The sequence below is a fragment of the Bemisia tabaci genome, chromosome 5 (assembly GCF_918797505.1).
Source record: "Bemisia tabaci chromosome 5, PGI_BMITA_v3".
NCBI lineage: Eukaryota > Metazoa > Arthropoda > Insecta > Hemiptera > Aleyrodidae > Bemisia > Bemisia tabaci.
In genome coordinates, this window is record NC_092797.1 from 22,818,563 (window position 1) to 22,838,964 (window position 20,402).

The 20,402-nt window shown below is 42.2% G+C and overlaps 1 protein-coding gene across 1 annotated transcript in view; it reads left to right on the forward strand.

Annotated features, from left to right (window-relative positions):
* The window catches only part of LOC109036685 (uncharacterized), a 38,559-nt gene that overhangs the window by 13,049 nt on the left and 5,108 nt on the right, over positions 1-20,402 (forward strand). Inside the window, exons 2-4 of the mRNA XM_019051045.2 lie at positions 14,700-17,408; positions 18,040-18,200; positions 18,743-19,493. Of these exons, the coding sequence (XP_018906590.2) occupies positions 14,700-17,408; positions 18,040-18,200; positions 18,743-19,493 (3,621 nt within the window). The remainder of the gene's footprint in view (positions 1-14,699; positions 17,409-18,039; positions 18,201-18,742; positions 19,494-20,402) is intronic.

Genomic DNA, 20,402 nt, shown 5'->3' on the forward strand with positions numbered 1-20,402 from the left:
TTACGTTACCCACGTCGCGTCCGCGTTCCTGCCCGGGCGGCTGACATTGACTCGGATGTCGGGCGACCACGAAACCGGTTCCGAAAATGCACCAACGACGAGGGCCGGTCACAGCTCTGAGATGGGACACGGACCCACGCCAGGGGCCATGGACCGCGGAGCTTTTAGCGTCTTCTGTCTATTTTCGTCCGTCAGGGGACGCGATTAAGATACACACCTTGATACACTAACTGCATGGCCGATCGACATCCCATAATGGACTCGCGCGTGGAAGTCGGATTAGCCAAGAAATTGTTGTGAAATCCACGGATTTTTCGGATTTTGAAACTGTGAAAAAAATCATGTATGAACACAATCCTCAGCAAATGTGGCGGTAACAAAGCTAGGTAGAATGTAAATCAGAGTGGGGGAAACCCAGATAGCTAATTGGACGTATTTAAATCTAAAGGAACTATATTTTTTCAGACATGAGTCCTGAGATCCATGAGAATACGTATATGACATCCCTCATGTCTCAGTAGATATACTTCCTTTTGATTTGAATGCGGGCAATGCAGTTTAAAAGGGTGAATTTTGTGCTATTTGGCCCGCAAGAACCCCATAAATTCCAAAAAATTGACTCATATGCTGCAATTCAAAGTTTGAGGACAAAAAAAACGGGGAATCAAGAAAAATGCTATTGTCACCCTTCGAAACGATTCAGTTTAAACGCTCACAGCATCATTTATAATGCGAATTATGACTTGAAACCTCCTGATGTTCTATTGAAAATCAGAAAGTCTGATATCGAAAACTGAAAATCGAGATTTTTTACCTAAAATCAGGGGTTTTCGCTGTACTTCCTGAGCAACTTGAGTTTTCAGTTAGAGGCACATTTTGCGGAACTTCATTACACAATGATTATTGATGAGGGTCGCAGTTGGTAATATCCTCAGTAGGCAAGATCCAGTTTGACATGTACTGTTCATCCAAAAAAGCCGATCCTCTGTAAAAAAAATACTTTGCCTAAATCTTTTTTTTCTTATCGGATAACTAGTGTTGGGTCTCCACGGTTTATGTCAAGAGATCAAAAAGGTTTTTTCGTCATGATGAGGTGTGTGGCACCCGGTACCCGAAAATTTGAGTATTCTCAATCACCACTCATGATCTAAATTTCTGGCAAATTTTGTCAGGAGCTCTGAAAAATTAAAATTAAATTAAAATTATCCAGTCGGCGCGCGCGGAGCGTAAACTCAGATTGCTCATATCTCCGTTACTAATCGTTTCCCTGGGAGCTATAATATATCAAAAGAAATGGAAAAGTACGAATAATACAATGAACAGTTTTTTTTTCGAATCGAGAATCCGGCATTTGACGATGTACTAGGGTTGAAAAAAAATTGACCCTTAAGAAAGTGTGAAAAATGGCAACATTGCAATCTTAAATTACCTAAACGATCAAATTGAGTACATATTTCAAAAGAACGCAATTTTTTGAGAATTTTAACGCAAACCGCACCTCAATATCTCTTTTCGTTCAAAAGATATGCAACTCAACGGTTTTCAACTTGGCAACGCTGCTACGCGGAGAGAAATTCGTTTCAGGCCTTGAAATTTTGGGAAAAGGCGTATCCCATAGTGAGGAATGACATACTGAAATTTGGTCAACATCCATGAGGGGGGAAATTTTGTCGATTTTGCATACACCCCTTTCACGCATGGTAATTTCCTCATCACAGTCGCTAGTTTGATGGGAAGTCATTAATTTGATCGTCTGACAAAACCTGGGATATTCTCCCTCCGATTGAATCAATTAATTATTCTGGTGGAGTCTTATATGGAAAATTTGATTTATGGATGAGGCTTATCGTTTAAGCCCGATCCAGAGTTTGCGAGGCTCACCGAATCGATGGTTGGTGCGGATCGAGGTGAAAGCAGGGATTTTAAAAATCCTCTCGGAGTACATTGACTTTATAAAACTCGACGCTATACTTTGTGATTGGTCTGTTCTGATGTAAAATTGTACAATATTTTGCGAGTAGGAACTAAAATTTCCGTCTCGTTCGTAAAAACACGAATGTCCACAGGGAAACTAATGTCACATATGTTGTTTTTAAACCGAGTCCCATACTGTAGTTCCTAATTGCAAAATTCAGTCCAATTATTGTGGTTTGACACCGATTTGAGTAACTGTATCCGATTAAGACGCATTGTAGAATCGGTGGTAGATTTATAAACGTAAGTTCAGAAGTTTTTAATAAATCTCATTTTTATTCACCAGCTAAGAATGTTAAGCGACTAATACTGAAATGAGAAGTTTAGGATAAACATTATATTTAGAGATCGAATCGGTACTTCGATCGTAAACTTATTTTTCGTTTTTGTAAGTCTGAAACGGAGGCTCCAGAGCTTTCCACGCGCCAAAGTTCCAAGCTGCAGACCATAATCAAAACAGTCAAAATCGATTCGTAAGATGTGGAACTACGCGCAAGAAAAATTAACGGTTATTTTTCCCAGAACTAGTGGACGTATTCATGCTAAAAGGAACTATGTGCATAGGGTTTGCCTGTGACATAGTTCCTTTTAGCAAAATACGTCCAAGTGTGGAATGCATGAACTTGTCGATGACGATTTCGTCGACTTGTGTAACCTAAGGAGGCATGCACCAACTCTCATCCGACTGGGAACTTTTCTCACAAAGACAATGTGGTCAGGCCCGTTGCTCCGTCAAAAATACGGGTGAATTTGATGCTGGGATGAGAACTGTAAAGCAAGTGCGACGGTCTCTCGTTGTGGTTCAAGAGGGCGAAATGCACTCAGCGTGAAGAATCATAATAGACGTCATCCGGATCCGGCATCCGAGGAACTTGGCAACCTACTTGGTCGGCGATGAATACGGTAGACGGCGCTTCTTTGGGGGTCAAGGCCGCAGTTTCGCTCCCAATTCGTGGCGCCCCAACGATTTTTTGCCTCCCGTTGGTTCAACGACATCTTGCATCTGCAAACTCCTTCTTCCTCGAAGGGCAAGGACCTAACCACTTCCGTTATAACTGGCTTTTTTCGGTTGGTTTCATAAATTTTTAGTCGTGTGGACATGCGACGAAAATTATTTGATTCTCAATATATCACGGTGAAACTCCTGAACCACGTCCAGTTTGCTGTGTTTAAAAATCTCCGCTCCAACTCTATCCTCTTAAAAGAAAACGATTCAACATCAATCCTTGAAGTTTACACAAACAATGTGTGGCGCAGAGGAGAAAAAGCATAAATATTTTAAAAAAGCGACCCTAAATAGTAAAGCAATAATAATTTTACTAATGCCCCAGCGGAAAAAAAAAAAAAAAAAAAAAAAAAAAAAAAAAAAAAACACAGGTATGTCTAGATGCGCACTCCGATTTTCCGTGAAATGACCATGAAACGACTTTCCCGTACTATTTGTTCTTGGATTAGAGAATGTGGAGCCGCAGCCCACATTTCAGGACGGCAACGTTGTTATACATTTAAACAATTAAAGTATTATATGGAAAATTGACAATGTCGCGATAAAAATTAGGGATAGTTTACTTCATCGACACAATGGGCAACGCTAGAATTAAGTTAAAATGCAAGAGGAACAAGCGAAGCGTCTCTTTTTGGTGTCAAATGCGACGAACACTCATTTTAACTCCTGGATGCAACTATTCGGGCTCCTGGGATATCCGCGTTGCATACGTACAAAATTGAAGGCGCTTTGACTGTCCAGGCACTCACCACTTCACCCGCGCGCGGCGCCAACTGCGGGCTTTACTGCGAGGATCCATAATGGCATTGCGCTTAGTTCTTCGCTAATACTACAAACTGCGTTGAGTCCTTGTTGATCAGTCTCCTAAAATGAAGCAAAGTTTTGAAAATATTCGGAGTTGCGTTTTCTCGAACTGAGCGAGTTTTTACGAAAGCAACAATGATGCTCTGGACTGTTTGTTTTATTTCATTTTTATTTTTATTTTAATAATTTAAAGACGGCACTTTTCTTCGTTCGCTCACTCCAAAATTAAGTTTAAGCCGATATTCATAACCTCTTCATTATTTTCAGGCAATAGATACGCATCATTACTGAAAGCACGATTCCATAATTCGTGCATCCGCCCCGATATTTAACGCTGGTTGCCGCGTTGTATAATCTGAGCTGTTGAATCACTAACAGTGGCGAGGCGCGAATGGTCGATTATCGATATATTCCCATTGGAGCTATGGTAAATAATCAATGATCAAGGTGTTCGCTTCGAGCACCCTCTTTATCGATCCTTTTCCATTGGTTTAAATGGCAGATCAATCGATAAATCGCAAAGCACGCCACGCCACTGGTCACCAAACGTTAAAAGAAATGGGGGACTGAAATATTTAGTGACGAGAGCTAGATAAAATTTGCAATTTAGTGTTTCTTTATTTAACTCTTATTTCAATGCAGCTAAATATAATAAGCAACGAAAACTCGTCTCCGGAATCGAAGATACATGGAAAAAAAAGAAAGTTTTCTAGTAAATACTGGCAACTGTGTAATCTCACGCTCACGCTGAGCTGATTCACAACTCTGACGCATGTACCAATTTTTCAACACTGCATCCCAGTGTTTTTTATTTTTTTATTTTTTTTAAATTAATAGAGCCCTCGAGCTACGAATGTTATAAGGTGCTTCAGACAACGAGTCCAAATTATGGAAAAATACCCGCCATGAGTGCAGTTAAAAGTTTTCAGAAGTAAGTTTTCTATTCTCTTCTTCCACACTTCACTCATTCTGACATGGACTGAGGCTGATGATTGACACGTTGAGAGGACATCCGATAGCGGTCTTCCGCATATCGTGATAATGAGTGCGCTTCTTTAAAACGGTGCAATTATCGACGAGGGAGGAGCATTTTAATGAGGAGTTCAACCCGAGAAAACAAAAATAATAATACTAATTAAATATAAGCTCATGTGCTTAAAAAGAGTGATTCTTTTTCCGTGCCGGTTTGCTTTTCATCAATGAATGTCGAAAGTTTCGGGATCCAAATAAAAGTGAATTATTCAAATTCAAGTGTTTTTCCACTGTTGCACTTGCTCACAGGCGGATCTAATTACTATATATATATATAGAGTCGCTTTATAACGCACTCTGGCGTTCTACGACACCCAAACGCCACATATGCCTGTCTTCCCAGAGGTTATCGGGCAACTGACACCGCAACATCTCTTCGTCAACGCCCTGCCGCCAACCCTTTACGGGACGTCCCCGTCGCCTCTTCCCAGGTGGTACCCAATCCAAAACTTGTTTGGGCAACCTCTCCTCCGACATTCTTTGCACATGTCCATACCAGCATAACTGCCTGGACATGACGTCGTGCACGATATCTTTCTCAACCTTCATCACCTGGCGAATTCTCTCATTACGGACACGGTCCCGTCTCGAAATGCCGGCAGATCGCCGCCAAAAATCCATTTCAGTTGCCCTCAACATTTCTTGCGTTCTTTTCGTCAAAGGCCACACTTCACTACCATAGAGCAAGATACTTTTAACGATGGCATCATATATCCGGTGCTTGTTTGCCTTTGAGATGCTTTGATCCCAGAGCACCCCGTTCAGCATCGCAATGGCTCTCCTGCCCTGGATGATCCTGTCCTTAATTGCTCTATCCATCCTTCCATCCTGATCGAGCCAAACACCGAGATACTTATACTCGTCACACTCTTCGATGCGCCGTCCATCCTCAAGCTCATCTAATTACTATCTAGGATCTATACTATCTGGATCTAATTACTAACCGCATTTGATCTCGTGTAATTTTCCTCTTTTTACGAGTAACAATCTTACATTCCCGTTTCGTTCCTTCTTCAATTTTAACCCTCCCTTCAGAATTCACACTACTCGTATAGGTACTTAATCTTATGATTTTGCGTGCATTTGTGCGATTTATCTATTAATTAGCCTGAATTTTACTAATCGATGTAAATTTATAGTTCCGTATGTTCGAATTTTATAATTTACAATGAATCAGCGCTGTAACATTCCTCAAAGATTTGTTTGATTTTATCCTTTTCAAGGCAACATTTTGAATTTGGATGAACAATCCAGATTATTTTGTTGTAATTTTCCGGTTTATTTTGAAACATTCTTATGTTTTTAAAATTCAAGAAAAATTGCTAAGTTATTGATAAGCACCTTGAAGTGAAGAGCCGGGCTCAATCCATCAACATGACCGAACTACCGGTGCCATCGCCATTTTCCGTCTTGCTCTTTTAATTAGGTCTCAAAATTAAACGTCTGGGCCATTATTTATAGGCATAACATGCTCAATAGAGACGTACATACTTATTTATCAGTAACCGCACGCGGCAATTCTTATGGAGAACGGATGCGGATGAGGATGAATGGAATGATCAGAAAAAGCGATTCCCATTAACAAGATTGAAACAGACTCAGGCTTTCGATTTCAAACCCAGCTAATGGAGCGCGTTTTTAATTGGTTATATTGCCCCTAAAAATAAGGAAACCAATCAGGACTCGTTTGCAATCTGGAGACGGAGACAGAGGCGGAGAGGCGCCCAAAATACAGGTAATGATATTTATGGTTGGTGGATTAGGTTTTCCTCTCCGTGGATAGGTGTTGAGAATTTCTCAGAATCCGCTTTTTTTCGTTAAGTCTCCATTATCCCTCCTATATAATTGGATAATCATATATGCGGTTTATTCATCTTCGCAGAGGAGCTCCTAATTGCCAAAATTACGTGGATTCTTCAGAGAAGAGTCAAGATGGGATTTATGTACCTTACTTTACCTGTAGCATTTTGAGGGGGAAAAAACAAAAAACAAAATAAGAAAAAAAAAAAGTTTTCCAATGCAGGGACCGAAAAAAAGAACATTTAAGTATACAAACACAGCTTGTGCGACGTGAGGCATAATTTGGATCGCATTTAGCAAAAAAGAACCAGCGCGATTACAGTGTTTTCAAAATCGTTCAACTCCCTCTTTTTTTCTAAAAATGCTCAATATATATGTATGCACAGTATAACAATTTACACAATTATTTTCCTTTAAAATGGACGATTTTTTGGTGGGAAGCAAACAAAATTTGCTGTTCTTGGAAATGTGTTCGACCATTACAAAGAAACAAAATTTTTACAAAACTGTCATCGCTCTGGTTTCTTTTTCCTAAATGCAATCCATTTGGTGGTCAGTACTGCCGTGCTGAGGAAGAACGCCGTATGAGCATTCGAGAGTTGCCAACTTTCCTACGATAAAGTGTTCATTTTTAAAAAAAGTTATCAATATTTTTCCTTGAAATTTTTAGACTATTCAGATCAAATTACGAAGAAAATTCCCTGAAAAATTGAACGAAAAATGTTTATAAATATTCCCGAAAATTCGTGATTTATGAAAGGAAATTTGGCAACACCTGAAGGCTCACGGCGCTTTTCCTTAGCACGACAGAGTAAAGAGAGCGCTCTGCTTGTCAGCAGACCGATTATTGAAACTGTTTCGACACAAGACCAGACGAAACCATATCTTAACCGTGCAATACATCGCATTTCGACGACTTATCATGCTGACATAAAATTTCAATAATGGGCCCCCCGGAGTTTCGGAGAGGAGTTTGCCGTTTTGCGGAGCTCAGGTTTGGAGGAGGACCTTCTTTGCGTTATAGGTGGGTTTGTTCGAGGATTAGAGCTGAAGTGGGAGTGAACAGTGAAACGAATTTCACGAATATTTTCAAGCAGCGCATGTAATTGGGTCAGGTTAGGTATTCAAAGGACGCAACGGGACACCACACTTTCGGTGTGATGTCTTTTTTTAAAATTTATGATATTTGCAAATCGCTGTTGGAGAATCGTGTACATATCCTCGCTCGTTCGCAAATTTCTCGACACATGTGCTTTTCTAATGGAGAAATTAACTTATGGTTCAAATAATTGTACAGCCCCTCTCCCCACCATTCCAAGAGTAACCTCTTTTTTTCATTTTAAGAATTACTCCAAAACCGTTAAAACAAACATCACGGTTTGCTCTCCCTTGAGGTAAATTTGGAATTCTGAAATTGATGTATGTAGTTATTGAGGTGAACATGTCTTCATTTGCCACCAACGAATTAGGACTCAAAAATTGGTAATGGAACATTTGAAATAGAGTGAATGAAACATCTGAAATGTCTGCATTACACGGAAAAAAGCCTGGTGATTGTAGATACAGATCTTTACTGCTGTTCTAAGGGAAAACGCCGTATGAACCTTCAAACGTGCCTACTTTACTTGGATAAATTACGAATTCTCAGGGAAATCTGTGAATATTTTTCCTCCAATTTTTCAGGGAATTTTATTCACGATCACATCTAAAATATCTGAAAATTTAAAAAGGGAAATATTCATAACTCTCCTCAAAAATGAACATTTTACTCGAGAAAATTTGGCAACTTTCGAATGTTCATACGGCGTTTTTCCTTAGCACGGCAGTATACCTGAATTTGGATCCAGGTACACTTTTGAGTAAAGGTATTTACCCAATCAAAATCCTGGTAGAATTTACTATACTGTGATAGATACAAATCCGTAGTATACAAGAGTATGTCAAATGCGATCAGGACTTTCATTACCTTCACCCAAAGGGCTACCTGGCTCTGAACTCAGTCTTCATACCACACTTTTTTCGCTCATTCTTAAGCTGCTTTTAAAGGGCAGGTCACAGCTGAAAAACCAACGAGCTGGTGCACCGTTATGCCCGGACAAAAAATCACAAAGGTTTGCTGGTCCACGAGGTGGCTGAAAAATTCTTGCATTGTCCTACATCAATAAAGGGTTGAAACTCATCGACATGCTCGTAAAAACGAGGTTTGTCTCGACTTTCGCATCGGTCGTAAAATCTACCTTTGGATTCTTTGAAGTGCCTTTTTTTGGGCTAACTGTTTTGGATACCCGGCGTGACCCAGGGCCCGGGCTGACCGCGGAGTAGTTCGGGTTTGCACCAACGGTAAATTCTACCTACTTGAGTGTTACAGTCCCAAGTTTGCCCGTAGCGCGATAGAAATTTGCATAATTTCATTTGAGCCTCCGAGATCAGAAGCTTTACCCGGCACATTTATTTGGATTAGCACGTTTGGCATATCATTCCTTTTGCGGCACCCGTACATCATCATAACTGGTTTGTTTCCGCCCTTAAAAACTCACCAGTGCGAGAGATCCTACGAATGTGATGTCGCGTTACGCTTCGGTTGCTCCTCTCCGGGGACCGGTCCGATTTTCCTCTCTCGGGCTCGACTTATGTCTAATTAATGTCCGACTCTTTGAATTTTCATTTTTCATTCTTCTTCTGAGTTATGAAATTCGGCGTGGAGCCGCTCGCATTCCTCGCGAGATCCTATCGGGCTTGACCGCGCGATCTTCCGCGAGGGAGCCATAAAAACCACCTGTTTAATTACTCAAATTTAATTTGTCCGACTTTTTTGCCGAGACTTGTTAACAAAGATATCTGTGCTCGAGAGCAAGGAGATCGTAACCTCATTATTCCTTTTTTTCGCATACTGAAGAAGATCAAATCCCGGCCCGGAAATGTATTCGGTCGTGTTAAGGAAAAACACCGTATGAGCTTTCAGACGTTGCCAAATTTCCTTTGACTGATCACACATTTTTTGGGAAATTTTACAAATATTTTCCGTCCAGTTTCGTATATGTAGAATTTTGTTCCTCATTTTACCTTAAGTATCCGAAAATTTCAAGGAAAAATACTGGAAACTTTTCTCATAAATTCATCTTTTCCGAGAGGAAATTTGGCAACTCTTGGATGTTCATACGACGTTCTTCCTTTCAGGCGGTAGTATTTCGCACGGCTATGGATTTGCTGTTTTGTTCATGTTGCTGGTAATAGAACTAAGTTCTATTACCAGCAACAGTTCTATTTAAGTTCTAAAAAAATTCGGTCGTATGAGCTGAATGTACGGTGTTCAGTTTCGGCCGTACTGTTCGGTTCATGCGACCGCTCCCTCGGTTCTAGGAGCCGTATCCTCGGTTCATGCAACCGAGCTTTTTTGTTAGCTCTATTCGATTTGAATGCTCGGTTGTATGGACCGAGAATACGGTTCTCAGAACCGAGAGTATTGAAATTTCTCCCTATGTTCTACTCCTTCCTCTACCTATACAGGGTACAGAGACTGATTCTATGTATCAACAATCAAAGTATCATAGTTTTTTTGAGTTTAATGGAAATAAAAATACGAAGGGAGCAACGGGTTAATGACTCATTACGTCCGCATACCTGAAGTTCTAAAATCTGCAAGTTAAATACGAATCTCGAGCAACAAGCCAAACGAATACGAACAAATGAATCCAATTTCAAAAGGACGTTTCTGTGATGCAGTTCCCGGAGAAAAGCTAATGAGGTCAAGAGCTGCCGAGAGGATGGGGAAGCATTCACCCCACGAAGACTACCATCTGATTAATCTGCACATCATGATAAGTAATGAAACTTAATTATTTTCAAACAGCATGAGTCAGGTTCTGCGGGAAAATGAGGAGGAGAGAAAAAGAAGCGAGGAGCTATTGAACTCGTTCATCCATAATCATTCGAGTCATTAAAAAAACACAATTTTTCTCTTTTGAAAAACATCATCGACTTCGGCTGGTTCGCGTAAATTTGCTCGAGAGTACACGGGCGCATTCTGCCATTCTGCCGCGCTAAGGAAGAACGCCGTACAAAAATTTGAGATTTGCCAAATGTCCCCGAATAAAACGTGTGTTATTGAAAAGAGTCATGCATATTTTTCCTTGAAATTTTTAGGTATTTTCGGTAAAATTGCGAAAAAATTGTCCGAAAAATTTGAACAAAAATACGCACAATTTTCTCAGAAATTAGTTTTTTATTGCAAAGGAAATATGGCAACGTCTAGAGGTTCATGCGGCGTTCTTCCTTAGAACAGCAGCACTGGCAGTGATTGTCTTCCATCGTTTAAAAAATTAGTTGTCTTGTCTTCCCCATCGGAGGTATTTCGGGCATCTAAAGAGATAGGCGGGTCACTGCTCTTCCGTCGGCTAGAAAGTTTTCCTAAACGCTTCCAATCACCGATCTGCCTCAGTCGCAGCGTGTAGTCCCAAAATTAATAGATGATTCCATTCCACTAACAGCTTATTCACATTTGAACAGGGAAATGTAGGTGATCATTCTGCTAATTGCAACTCAAAATGGCGAATTCCTCCATCGCCCGGTACCTAATTGTCTCTTATTGTAGAACAATGGTCCGTTCAGTGAAGAACAATCGTTAGGTCGATACGGTTTCATTACGGCAGACCCCTGCTGAGTGGCAAATCGACAGTTGGATTCGCATGCTAATATCTTATTTTTGCAGCGTATTGAACTTCGGTCTCAGAAGCTATGAGAGCTCCCTCCTGTGAGGGCCTTCCCTCTGCATTACATTAGAGGTCGAGTCAGTGGCTTGAACTCATAGGAAATTCAGTGCATTCGGCTGAGAGATAATATTAGATACCTTGCACCATTGGATTGCCATCGTGTAAATTGATTTCGAGTTCTCTTTGGAGAGAACTGTCACTGAAGGATTCACTTTAGATTCTTTCACCCATTTTAGGCTCAGGATAAATATATAGAGCGGACAGTGCGTACAGATGATTTGAAGTGGCAGAGAAAAATTGATTTGCTCTATTCACCGAGGAACTTTACTTAAATAAATAGTAAAGCATATTGCCTCAGATTGAAACCAATGTTATGCATTAAAGTCGAGAAGAATCTTTTGATTTAAACTTCTTCTACGGCAAAAATGGTAAGAAACGCAGCAAAAATGACCGTCGGAGTTGAGCAACAACAGTCCCTACTCCCCCAACTTCCCTTCGAGTCGTCGCAACTTTTTCAAAGCTCTTCACGTATAAACTGGAGGTCTTAAACTGGCTGATCTGTGCCTTTCTAGCCCTCCCATTGGCTGGCGATGTAAGGTGAGGTAATCGATGAGCACTTTGATGCCTCCAGTTTGTTTACGTGGAGAGGAGCTTTTATATCCCAAGGGTCTCCATCGAACCCACCGAACTGTGACCATACTCTCCACATTAAGGCACTTTAGTCAACACTAATGTCTTTCTAGTGATGACTGATAAGTACCGAGTTGAGACTTTAAGATTACAAGATCCTAACTTACAAACCTACTCGGCATACTATTCATGGCATAGTTCATAAAGTAGCTTATTATATGAGTCTTGTTTAGTAAAATTCTTTGAGATACTATTTTTTGCTGTAATGAATGAAATATTTCAATGAATATTTTTTTCAGAATTTTTCAATAGTTTCGTTGTCAGGCAAAATGTTTCCACGGATCTTGGTGATTCCTTGGAAATTTTAAAACGACCTAGTGCGACAAGAAAAGTTATATTTTCAAAGCAAAAATGGTGGACTGCATTTTGCAATTTGGAACTATAAATTCTGGCTCATCTGAAAAAACGCTTTTGTGCATAGGGACACTAATGGCACATACGTTATGTTTAAACAAGGTGGAGAAATGGTGGGTTATGTTTAAACCGGGCCAGAATTTATAGTTCCAAATTGCAAAATGCAGTCCATATAGAGTTATGCTACATTATTTTCATTAGAAATATTGGTTTTCTTCTCGCATCTAAAAAATTAGCTCCCTGAAACTTAACATCAGGCTGTATTCTGAGATTTTTTGGATGTGCATGATCGTCTCGGCCCTCTCGCACGCAATTTGACAAGACAATCATCTTAATGAGGGGTTCACGCTGAGCATACCTTTGTCGAGGGAGCACCAAGCCAGGCGCAATAAAAAATCGACACTCAGACATCCTGGCGTAGGACTGTCGACCGGAATTGATAAATGCGCGCATATCAATCATAAATCGACTCGGCTCAAATATTTGGCGTTTCCTCCAGTGTGGTCAATGAGACACCATTTACCACGCCGCCGCGCCGAGGATGATGGATACGAAACATATTTTCGCACATAGCATACTGAGGATTATATTTAATGATCCAATCCCGGAGTATCGCAGTATGAATGTCCTTTGTCGCGATCTCTTATTCATTTACCGTTAGGATTTTTGCACCTCCGCGTTTCAAATGTCCGACGCTTCGAAAGGCCTTTCTCCCATTTTTTATTCCGCCGCCGGAATAATTAGCAAAACCAGACGCTTTTTTTTCACTCCTCCGACTTCCTCAATCCCCCCTCCCCCTCCCCCTGGAGTCTGATAACACACGCGTGTGCTCTTATTTCGATTAAACTGGGCCGTGTTTCCCGTGTTAACGACCTGCGTCGCTCGATTTGTGTTTCCGAGCTTGGTGCCCATTCTTTTTCCACGAAACGTCGCCCCAAGCGACTCTTAACGGCTCCAAGCGGCTTTGCTCCAATTGTTAAATGTTTATGTAAATGGCAAAAATGCCGAGTTCGAAACTGGTTCTCAATGCAGAGAAGATTAGCAGCGTTTTCATCAAAGAACGTGTCAGTTTTAATTCTTCCAATAGTCTCTTCCAAATTTTTTCTTGCAGCGGTTGATTGTCGATGCAAAAGATTAATGACTGCCTCGGACAATATTTATTTTCGACGCATTCACCTTTGAATGTTTACAATTTATGTCCCACTGTGCTTTAAAACAAATTGAGGAAAAAAGAAAATCATTTGGTTTGTATTAGCAGACGTACTCGGTCAATAGTCGATGACAAATTGCACGCCGACTCCCATTCTTCATCCTGAAAATACGCTTGCAGTAGGATGCTCTTTTCCTGAATATAGCGATTAGGAACTTTCGGTGCCTGAATGATTATATTTCTAATTGCAAACATGCGCAACTGCAACTAAACGCGGTTTTAATTTTCATAAAACTATGAACTTTTTGGCGCTGTTCTTAAAACTATTACCTCCTATCAATTGAAATGCGTGCATGTTAAAGTTTTTTCATTATTCAACTTTAAATGTTTTCTTCGAAATGATTCATGACTAGGTTTATCACAAAAAATGCACGTACAAGGTATTTTTCCTTCAAGAAAAATTTCATCCTATTAAATGCCAAACTATTTAAGTAAGTGGAGTAAAAAAAATTGCCGGATAAATCTGATGCCGGTAAATTACCTCACAAACTCCGTAAAATGAAATCATAAAAAGCAAACTTATAAATTCACAAATTAGTAACCCACTAACCGCATTTCCACTTAGAAAATTGAGGGGCTGACGTTTCATATTTTGTCACTGCGCAATCTTAAGTCGTTAAAGACTTCCCGCTAAACCAATAAAATTGATGGATTCATTTATATTATGTCCTGAAATGTGTGTAGAATCTATTTAGAACTCAGTGATTGTCAGCTACCTACTTTAAGGCGACATTTAATACCTCAGTTTTCCTGGCCCTGAAATGGCGGAATACCCTTTTTTATAATTTTTTTCGTATTGAAACAAAACTTCATTTTTGAACATAATCTCTGAAGAGCAAGAAACGAAGGCGCTGAGTTCTTGGTTTTTAAGTCCCTCTTGCACACGAAGACCTGCACTTACGTGCACAACCGTGCGGTTTGCGCGAAAAAAAGGAAGGGGACATTTTTGTTCATATCTGCTATGGGGCAACTTTGTCTTGACATGGCAAGGATGAAAATACTGTGAGAACTTTTTGGAGGCTATACAGAAGAAAGAAATGGTGTAGAAGTTTTCAATACGTTACATTTATTCTGCACCATTATTTATTCAAATCTAATTTTTCCTCGTTTTTTGTTTCAGAATTTGGGACAAAGAAGTACGTAGTATCAAACGGATACGGTGGCACTAGGCAACTAAGTGAAGCAGAGCTACGTCAGATTCTGCAACAGTACCAAGTTGCTATCTTTGGTAATTACCCATCAAACGGTACCGCACCTCAAGTCATATTCCTTCCCTCCGGCTATCCGCAAGGTTACCCTCAGCCTCAACCCGGCTACCCTCAACCAGGAAGCGTTCAATCACAATACCCTCCTCCGAGCTACCCACCTTCTGGTTACCCGCAACCCTCTTATCCACCTCCGTCATACCCGCAGCCTGGATACCCACAACCTGGATACCCGCAGCCTGTATTTCCAGAACAACCAGCTCAACCTGTTCAACCAGTAGAGCCAACGCCATCACCGTTCCCAGAACAGCCATCGACATCGCCTGTCAATCCAGGACAACCTTGGGAGACGCAGCAGCCAGGCGAGCTTCCCCCAGATCAGGTGTTCGTTGTGCCAAGTGAGCAGACAGGTGGGCCAGATTCTGGCTCCCCTGCACCGGAAGAAATATATCCCCCCATCGAGACAACTGGACCAAGTGGCCCCGAAACTGGACCAAGCGGCCCCGCAACTGGACCAAGTGGCGGAGACTCATCATCCGGATCGCAGGAGCCAGATAACTCAGGAGGATACCAACCACCAGTTGGCCCTGTGGACGTTCTTGTTCCTGCTACTTCAACCGAAGGGCCATCGCCTCCATATCAGCCACCCAGCGAGCCGAGTCAACCTGATTCCGGCGTGGTTTACCCCGGAGAACAACCAAATCCCTCAACAACTGACGTATCATATCCGTCATCTCCCGGAGAACAGCCTCAGCCACCCTATGGATACCCTCAGCCACCTCCACCAGAGTCTGTGTACACTGAAGCACCTCAACCTGCGCAAGTAATTCCCGGTGAAGGTCAGCCAGATGGTGGACAGGTGGTTTCACCTTCAGAGGGTTACCCGGGCTCTGGATATCCGGGAGAGGCACCATCACCAGGAAATGAAGTTTATCCAGGTGGGTCTCAACCACCAACTGGGTATCCCTCACCTGTAGAGCCAGCTCCTCAGCCCGGAACACCGGTTGAGTACCCTCCACCTGGACAGCCAGGCGCACCCGAACAATCTACATATTCCCCAACTATCGATCAACTTGTGCCCGAGACAAGTCCTGAATCGCCTGGACCCTCCGAGGGAGGAGCTGGAGCACAACCTCAACCAGTTGATCCCTATCCAGTTCAACCAGACAACCAGTACCCAGGATCCTCCGAGCAAGGTGGACAAGGACAACCAGAACCTGCTGTAGTCCCACAGCCTGATAATTCTAATAATGAAGTAGTCCCATCGGAATTCACGATGCCCGGTTTCGAGCCCAGTGAAATCACCACTCCCTCTCCTGTTCCAGGTTATCCTGACAACGGCGCCACTTCACAGCCAGAACCTTCATCAACGCAATCACCATATCAGCCGTCAACCACCCCTGCAGAGTATCCTGCAGTATTTCCAGGTTCTTCTGAAACCACCGAAAACCCTCCTGTTCAGCCAGGACAAGTATATCCAGAACCAGAACAACCATTGCCTGGATACCCAGGAGTTGAGCCAGAGCAACCGTACCCGTCATCAACTGAATCTACGGTACAGCCAGGACCAGAGTACCCGCCCGTATATCCAGGAGAATCAGGGCAACCTGGAGAAACTGGATACCCCCCATTGCCGTATCCAGAATACCCAGGACAAACAGGAGAACCTGGATCAGCTGGACAGCCAGGAGAACCAGGGCAACCAGGACAACCAGGACAACCAGGATTCCCTGGATCTTCCGAGCAGCCCGGATATCCGTCAGGAGAACCTGGATATCCCTCAGAACCAGGCACACCAGGACAACCGGGACAACCAGGACAACCAGGACAACCAGGACAGCCTGAGCCTAGTCAACCTGTATACCCAGAATACCCAGAATATCCAGGAGATTCCGGTCAACCTGGAAGCCCAGGACAACCTGGAGAGTCCGGTCAACCTGGAGAGTCCGGTCAACCTGGAAGTCCAGGACAACCAGGACAGCCAGGGTCCGGTCAACCTGGATCCCCAGGATACCCAGGATACCCAGGAGAGGCCGGTCAACCTGGAAGCCCAGGACTGCCAGGGCCCGGTCAACCTGGATCTCCCGGATCTCCAGGATCTCCAGGATACCCAGGTCAGCCAGGTGAACCTGGATACCCGGGACAACCAGGACAGCCCGGACAGCCAGGTGGACCTGGATACCCTGGACAACCAGGACAGCCCGGTCAGCCAGGTGGACCTGGATACCCGGGACAACCAGGACAGCCAGGTGAACCTGGATACCCGGGACAACCAGGACAGCCCGGACAGCCAGGACAACCGGGTTATCCAGGACAGCCAGGACAACCGGGTTATCCAGGGCAGCCAGGACAGCCAGGACAACCAGGACAACCAGGATCGCCGTGCCCACCTTCTGGTCCAATTGACCCCAAAGATTGTAACAGCACTGACAACCCATTAATAAAGTACTGTAAATCAGCTAGAGGACAATTCTCGATTGATACCTCATGTAATAACTTCGTGAACTGCTGGGACTGCATTGCTGCCGAGCAAGAGTGCCCCTCTGGACTTGTTTTCAACGAAGAAAAGGCACAATGTGACTGGCCATCAAGTACGTCTTGCGGAAGCCGACCAATTACATCCTGTGAGTATTTCTTTGGTTCAATGTTTTCTGCAAAAGTCGCCCTTTAGGGACTAGTTCAAAATTTTCCCCGGAAAATTCTAGGTGTGGAAGTCCATTATTTTCAAGATGACCCTTTTAAAATTTAATGTAATTTATCAACATGCATACTTTTTTCGAGGATTTCTCGAAATGGACTTAAAAAAATAAATTCACCGCTTAAAGTTTAGTTTTAAATTGAACAATACTTGCTGAGACAAACCGATTAAGGAATGAGGAAGGGAGATGTAGCGATTGCCAATTATGAAAAGAACATGTAACTCCGAGCTGGAATGTCAAGTTTGAATTTTGAACACGCTCCTTAAAACATTTTTGACTTAAAACCATTTGGAACTATCTGAAGTAGATTTTGATGTACATGTAAACATCTTTAGGAAGCTTCAAGTCGAGTCGGTTTCAAGGTGCGTTTTAAAATTTAGTCTCTGCTCTGTTTTTCTCTCTTTCGCATGTAGGATTATTACTTTACGACTACCAATACAGTCTTCGGCTCCGATTCAAAAGATACTACATGAATTAAGCGAGATCGGTGGAAAAAAAATTAGGTAATGTACTAAGATGTAAGTGAACTCATTCACTCTGTCATTCTTCATTTCAGCGGAAGGAAATGGATCTTCTTCACCTCCTTCTGACGGAGGTTCTGGTTCCGAATGTCCCGACGGAACTTACAGAGGCAAAGAACATTGTGGAGAATTCTATGTCTGCACTGGTGGATACAAGTATGATTTTGTTTGCCCCGCGGGAACTGATTTCAACTCTGTAAGTAGGAATGTATTGCTCAAAACTATAAACGTTTGAAAAATCTATGACCGTCTACATTCTACAACCAAAAGTAATCTCACGCACGTGGAAGACTTTTTTTGGAGGGCGACCCTTTTCCCTTTCAAGTCAATCTGAGTTTGAACTTTAATTTTCAATGTATAACACTATCTTGTATCCGACTGACTAAGTTACAAGAGCCTCAATTTATCTTTGTGAAACTTAAGGCCGCACATAAAGGCGCACTTAAAGGTGCGATTAAAGGTACACTTACGGTGTAATCTTGAAGCTTAGAACTTCGACGCAAACATGGTAGTTTAAAACTCCAAAATATTTCTTTTTTTTTTTCAAAGCTTTGTTTTTAACATGTTATATATGACTTTGACCGATTAAAATTTAGAGGGGGAGCAAAATTTTCATTCCATAAAAAATAAAATAGCTTTGACTTTAATTATTGATGCTGCTTTTGCCACGAGTAAACTTTTTATACTGTTTGTTCTCTCGCTTCAACAGTAAGTTCAAGATATACTCTTCTGTTTCAGAACATTAACATCTGCGACTGGCCTTATCGAGTAGAATGTGAAGGCTTGCCATCGAACCCGACCCCTGTTGAACACGAAAACTCGACCGAAAGTGAAGATGGATGGTCCTCCAGTGGGAACTCAACTAGCACTTCGACACCAGCCTCCGAAACCGTGACATCAGCACCTCCGGCTGGATACGTGCCTCCACCACCAGCAGGAGTTGACCCATCAAGATACTACACTTACTACTTCAACAAATTCTACAACCCCAAGAACTTCGGACCTCAACAGACCTACAGGCCTGTACAGAAGTATCAGACCGGACAAGTTTACAGACCAGTTCAGGCCTACACACAAGCTCACGCCTACACACAAGCTCAGGTTCAAAAGACCCAGACGGCATACAGACCTCCGCAAGCTTACAGACCAGCACAGGCTGCGAAGCCCACTCAGGCTCACAAGTCTCAGCAGGCTTACAGACCTCAACAATCCTACAAACCTCAGCAATCATACAAACCACAGCAGGCATACAAACCAACACAAAACTATAAACAGACACAGTACAAACAACCCCAAGTCTACAAACCGACGCAAAACTACAAACAAACACAGACCAACAAGCAGGGCTACAAACCTACACAGACTTTAAAAGCCACGCAGACCTACAAGCCAGCGCAGGCTTACAAACCGCAAGCCTACAAACCAGCGAAGACCCAAAAACCCACGCAGAGCTACGTCAACAGGAGATACCTTACCAGAGAAGTTACCAGTAAGTAGAGCCAGATTTTTATCTGTTACAATATTTATTCTTAGCGAAAGTTAAAACAATAGTATCAGTGCACGGAGGACATTTTTTGGTTCATTCGGGACGCTAAAGTTTCTGGCTCAGGCGACGGAGGTTTTCAGTCATAAGAACAAAACTTACTTTCCGGCAACCGAAGTTCTCGTAGGTAAAACTAATATGTAGAGAGAAGCTCCCTATAAAGATAAGCCAACTTTTATTTCTCTTAAAAATTTAAAGCAATGAGGTATCAAAAAAGGGCCGTTGATTCGACGTTTCATTAATATTTCTCCTAGCAGTTCAGTTGATAATTTAATTGATGAAGAAAACCTTACTCCATAAAGTAAAATCATACGAGTATAACGCGTAACGCATAACGCCTGAGGCGCGAGGCGCTCTTGGGGGTCAGACCGCGGAGCGGGTAGGGGGCTCACCCCCTAGTTATAATTAACGATGTCAGGCGATTACTGAGCTAATTGTTTTTGATAACATCAGTTTGTAGTATGAAATGTGCACCTTTCACAATTCGAGGCTCTCGATTGACTTCGTTCTCGTTAAATTCTCAAGCTTTGAATATCCTCAAATTGAATAATCTGCTGCCACAGAAGAAGATCCGTGTAAATGAATATACAGAGAATTAGTACGAACGAAGAAAAAGAATAATCGCTTTTATAATGCTCGAAGTGGATTCTGGGTTTAATCTACTCTTTCTAGTCGTAGTTACAGCATTACAAAGTGACCAAAAATAGTTAGCTTCCAATAATAATGCTTTGTTGCTACCGGGGCGAAGGTACTTGCTACCACGAAAGTAACATTGTAACTACGAATAGATGAGGTGGTGGAGTCCACTGTGAAAATTGTAAGAGTAAACATTGTTTTTTCTTCGTTAGCGTTGAT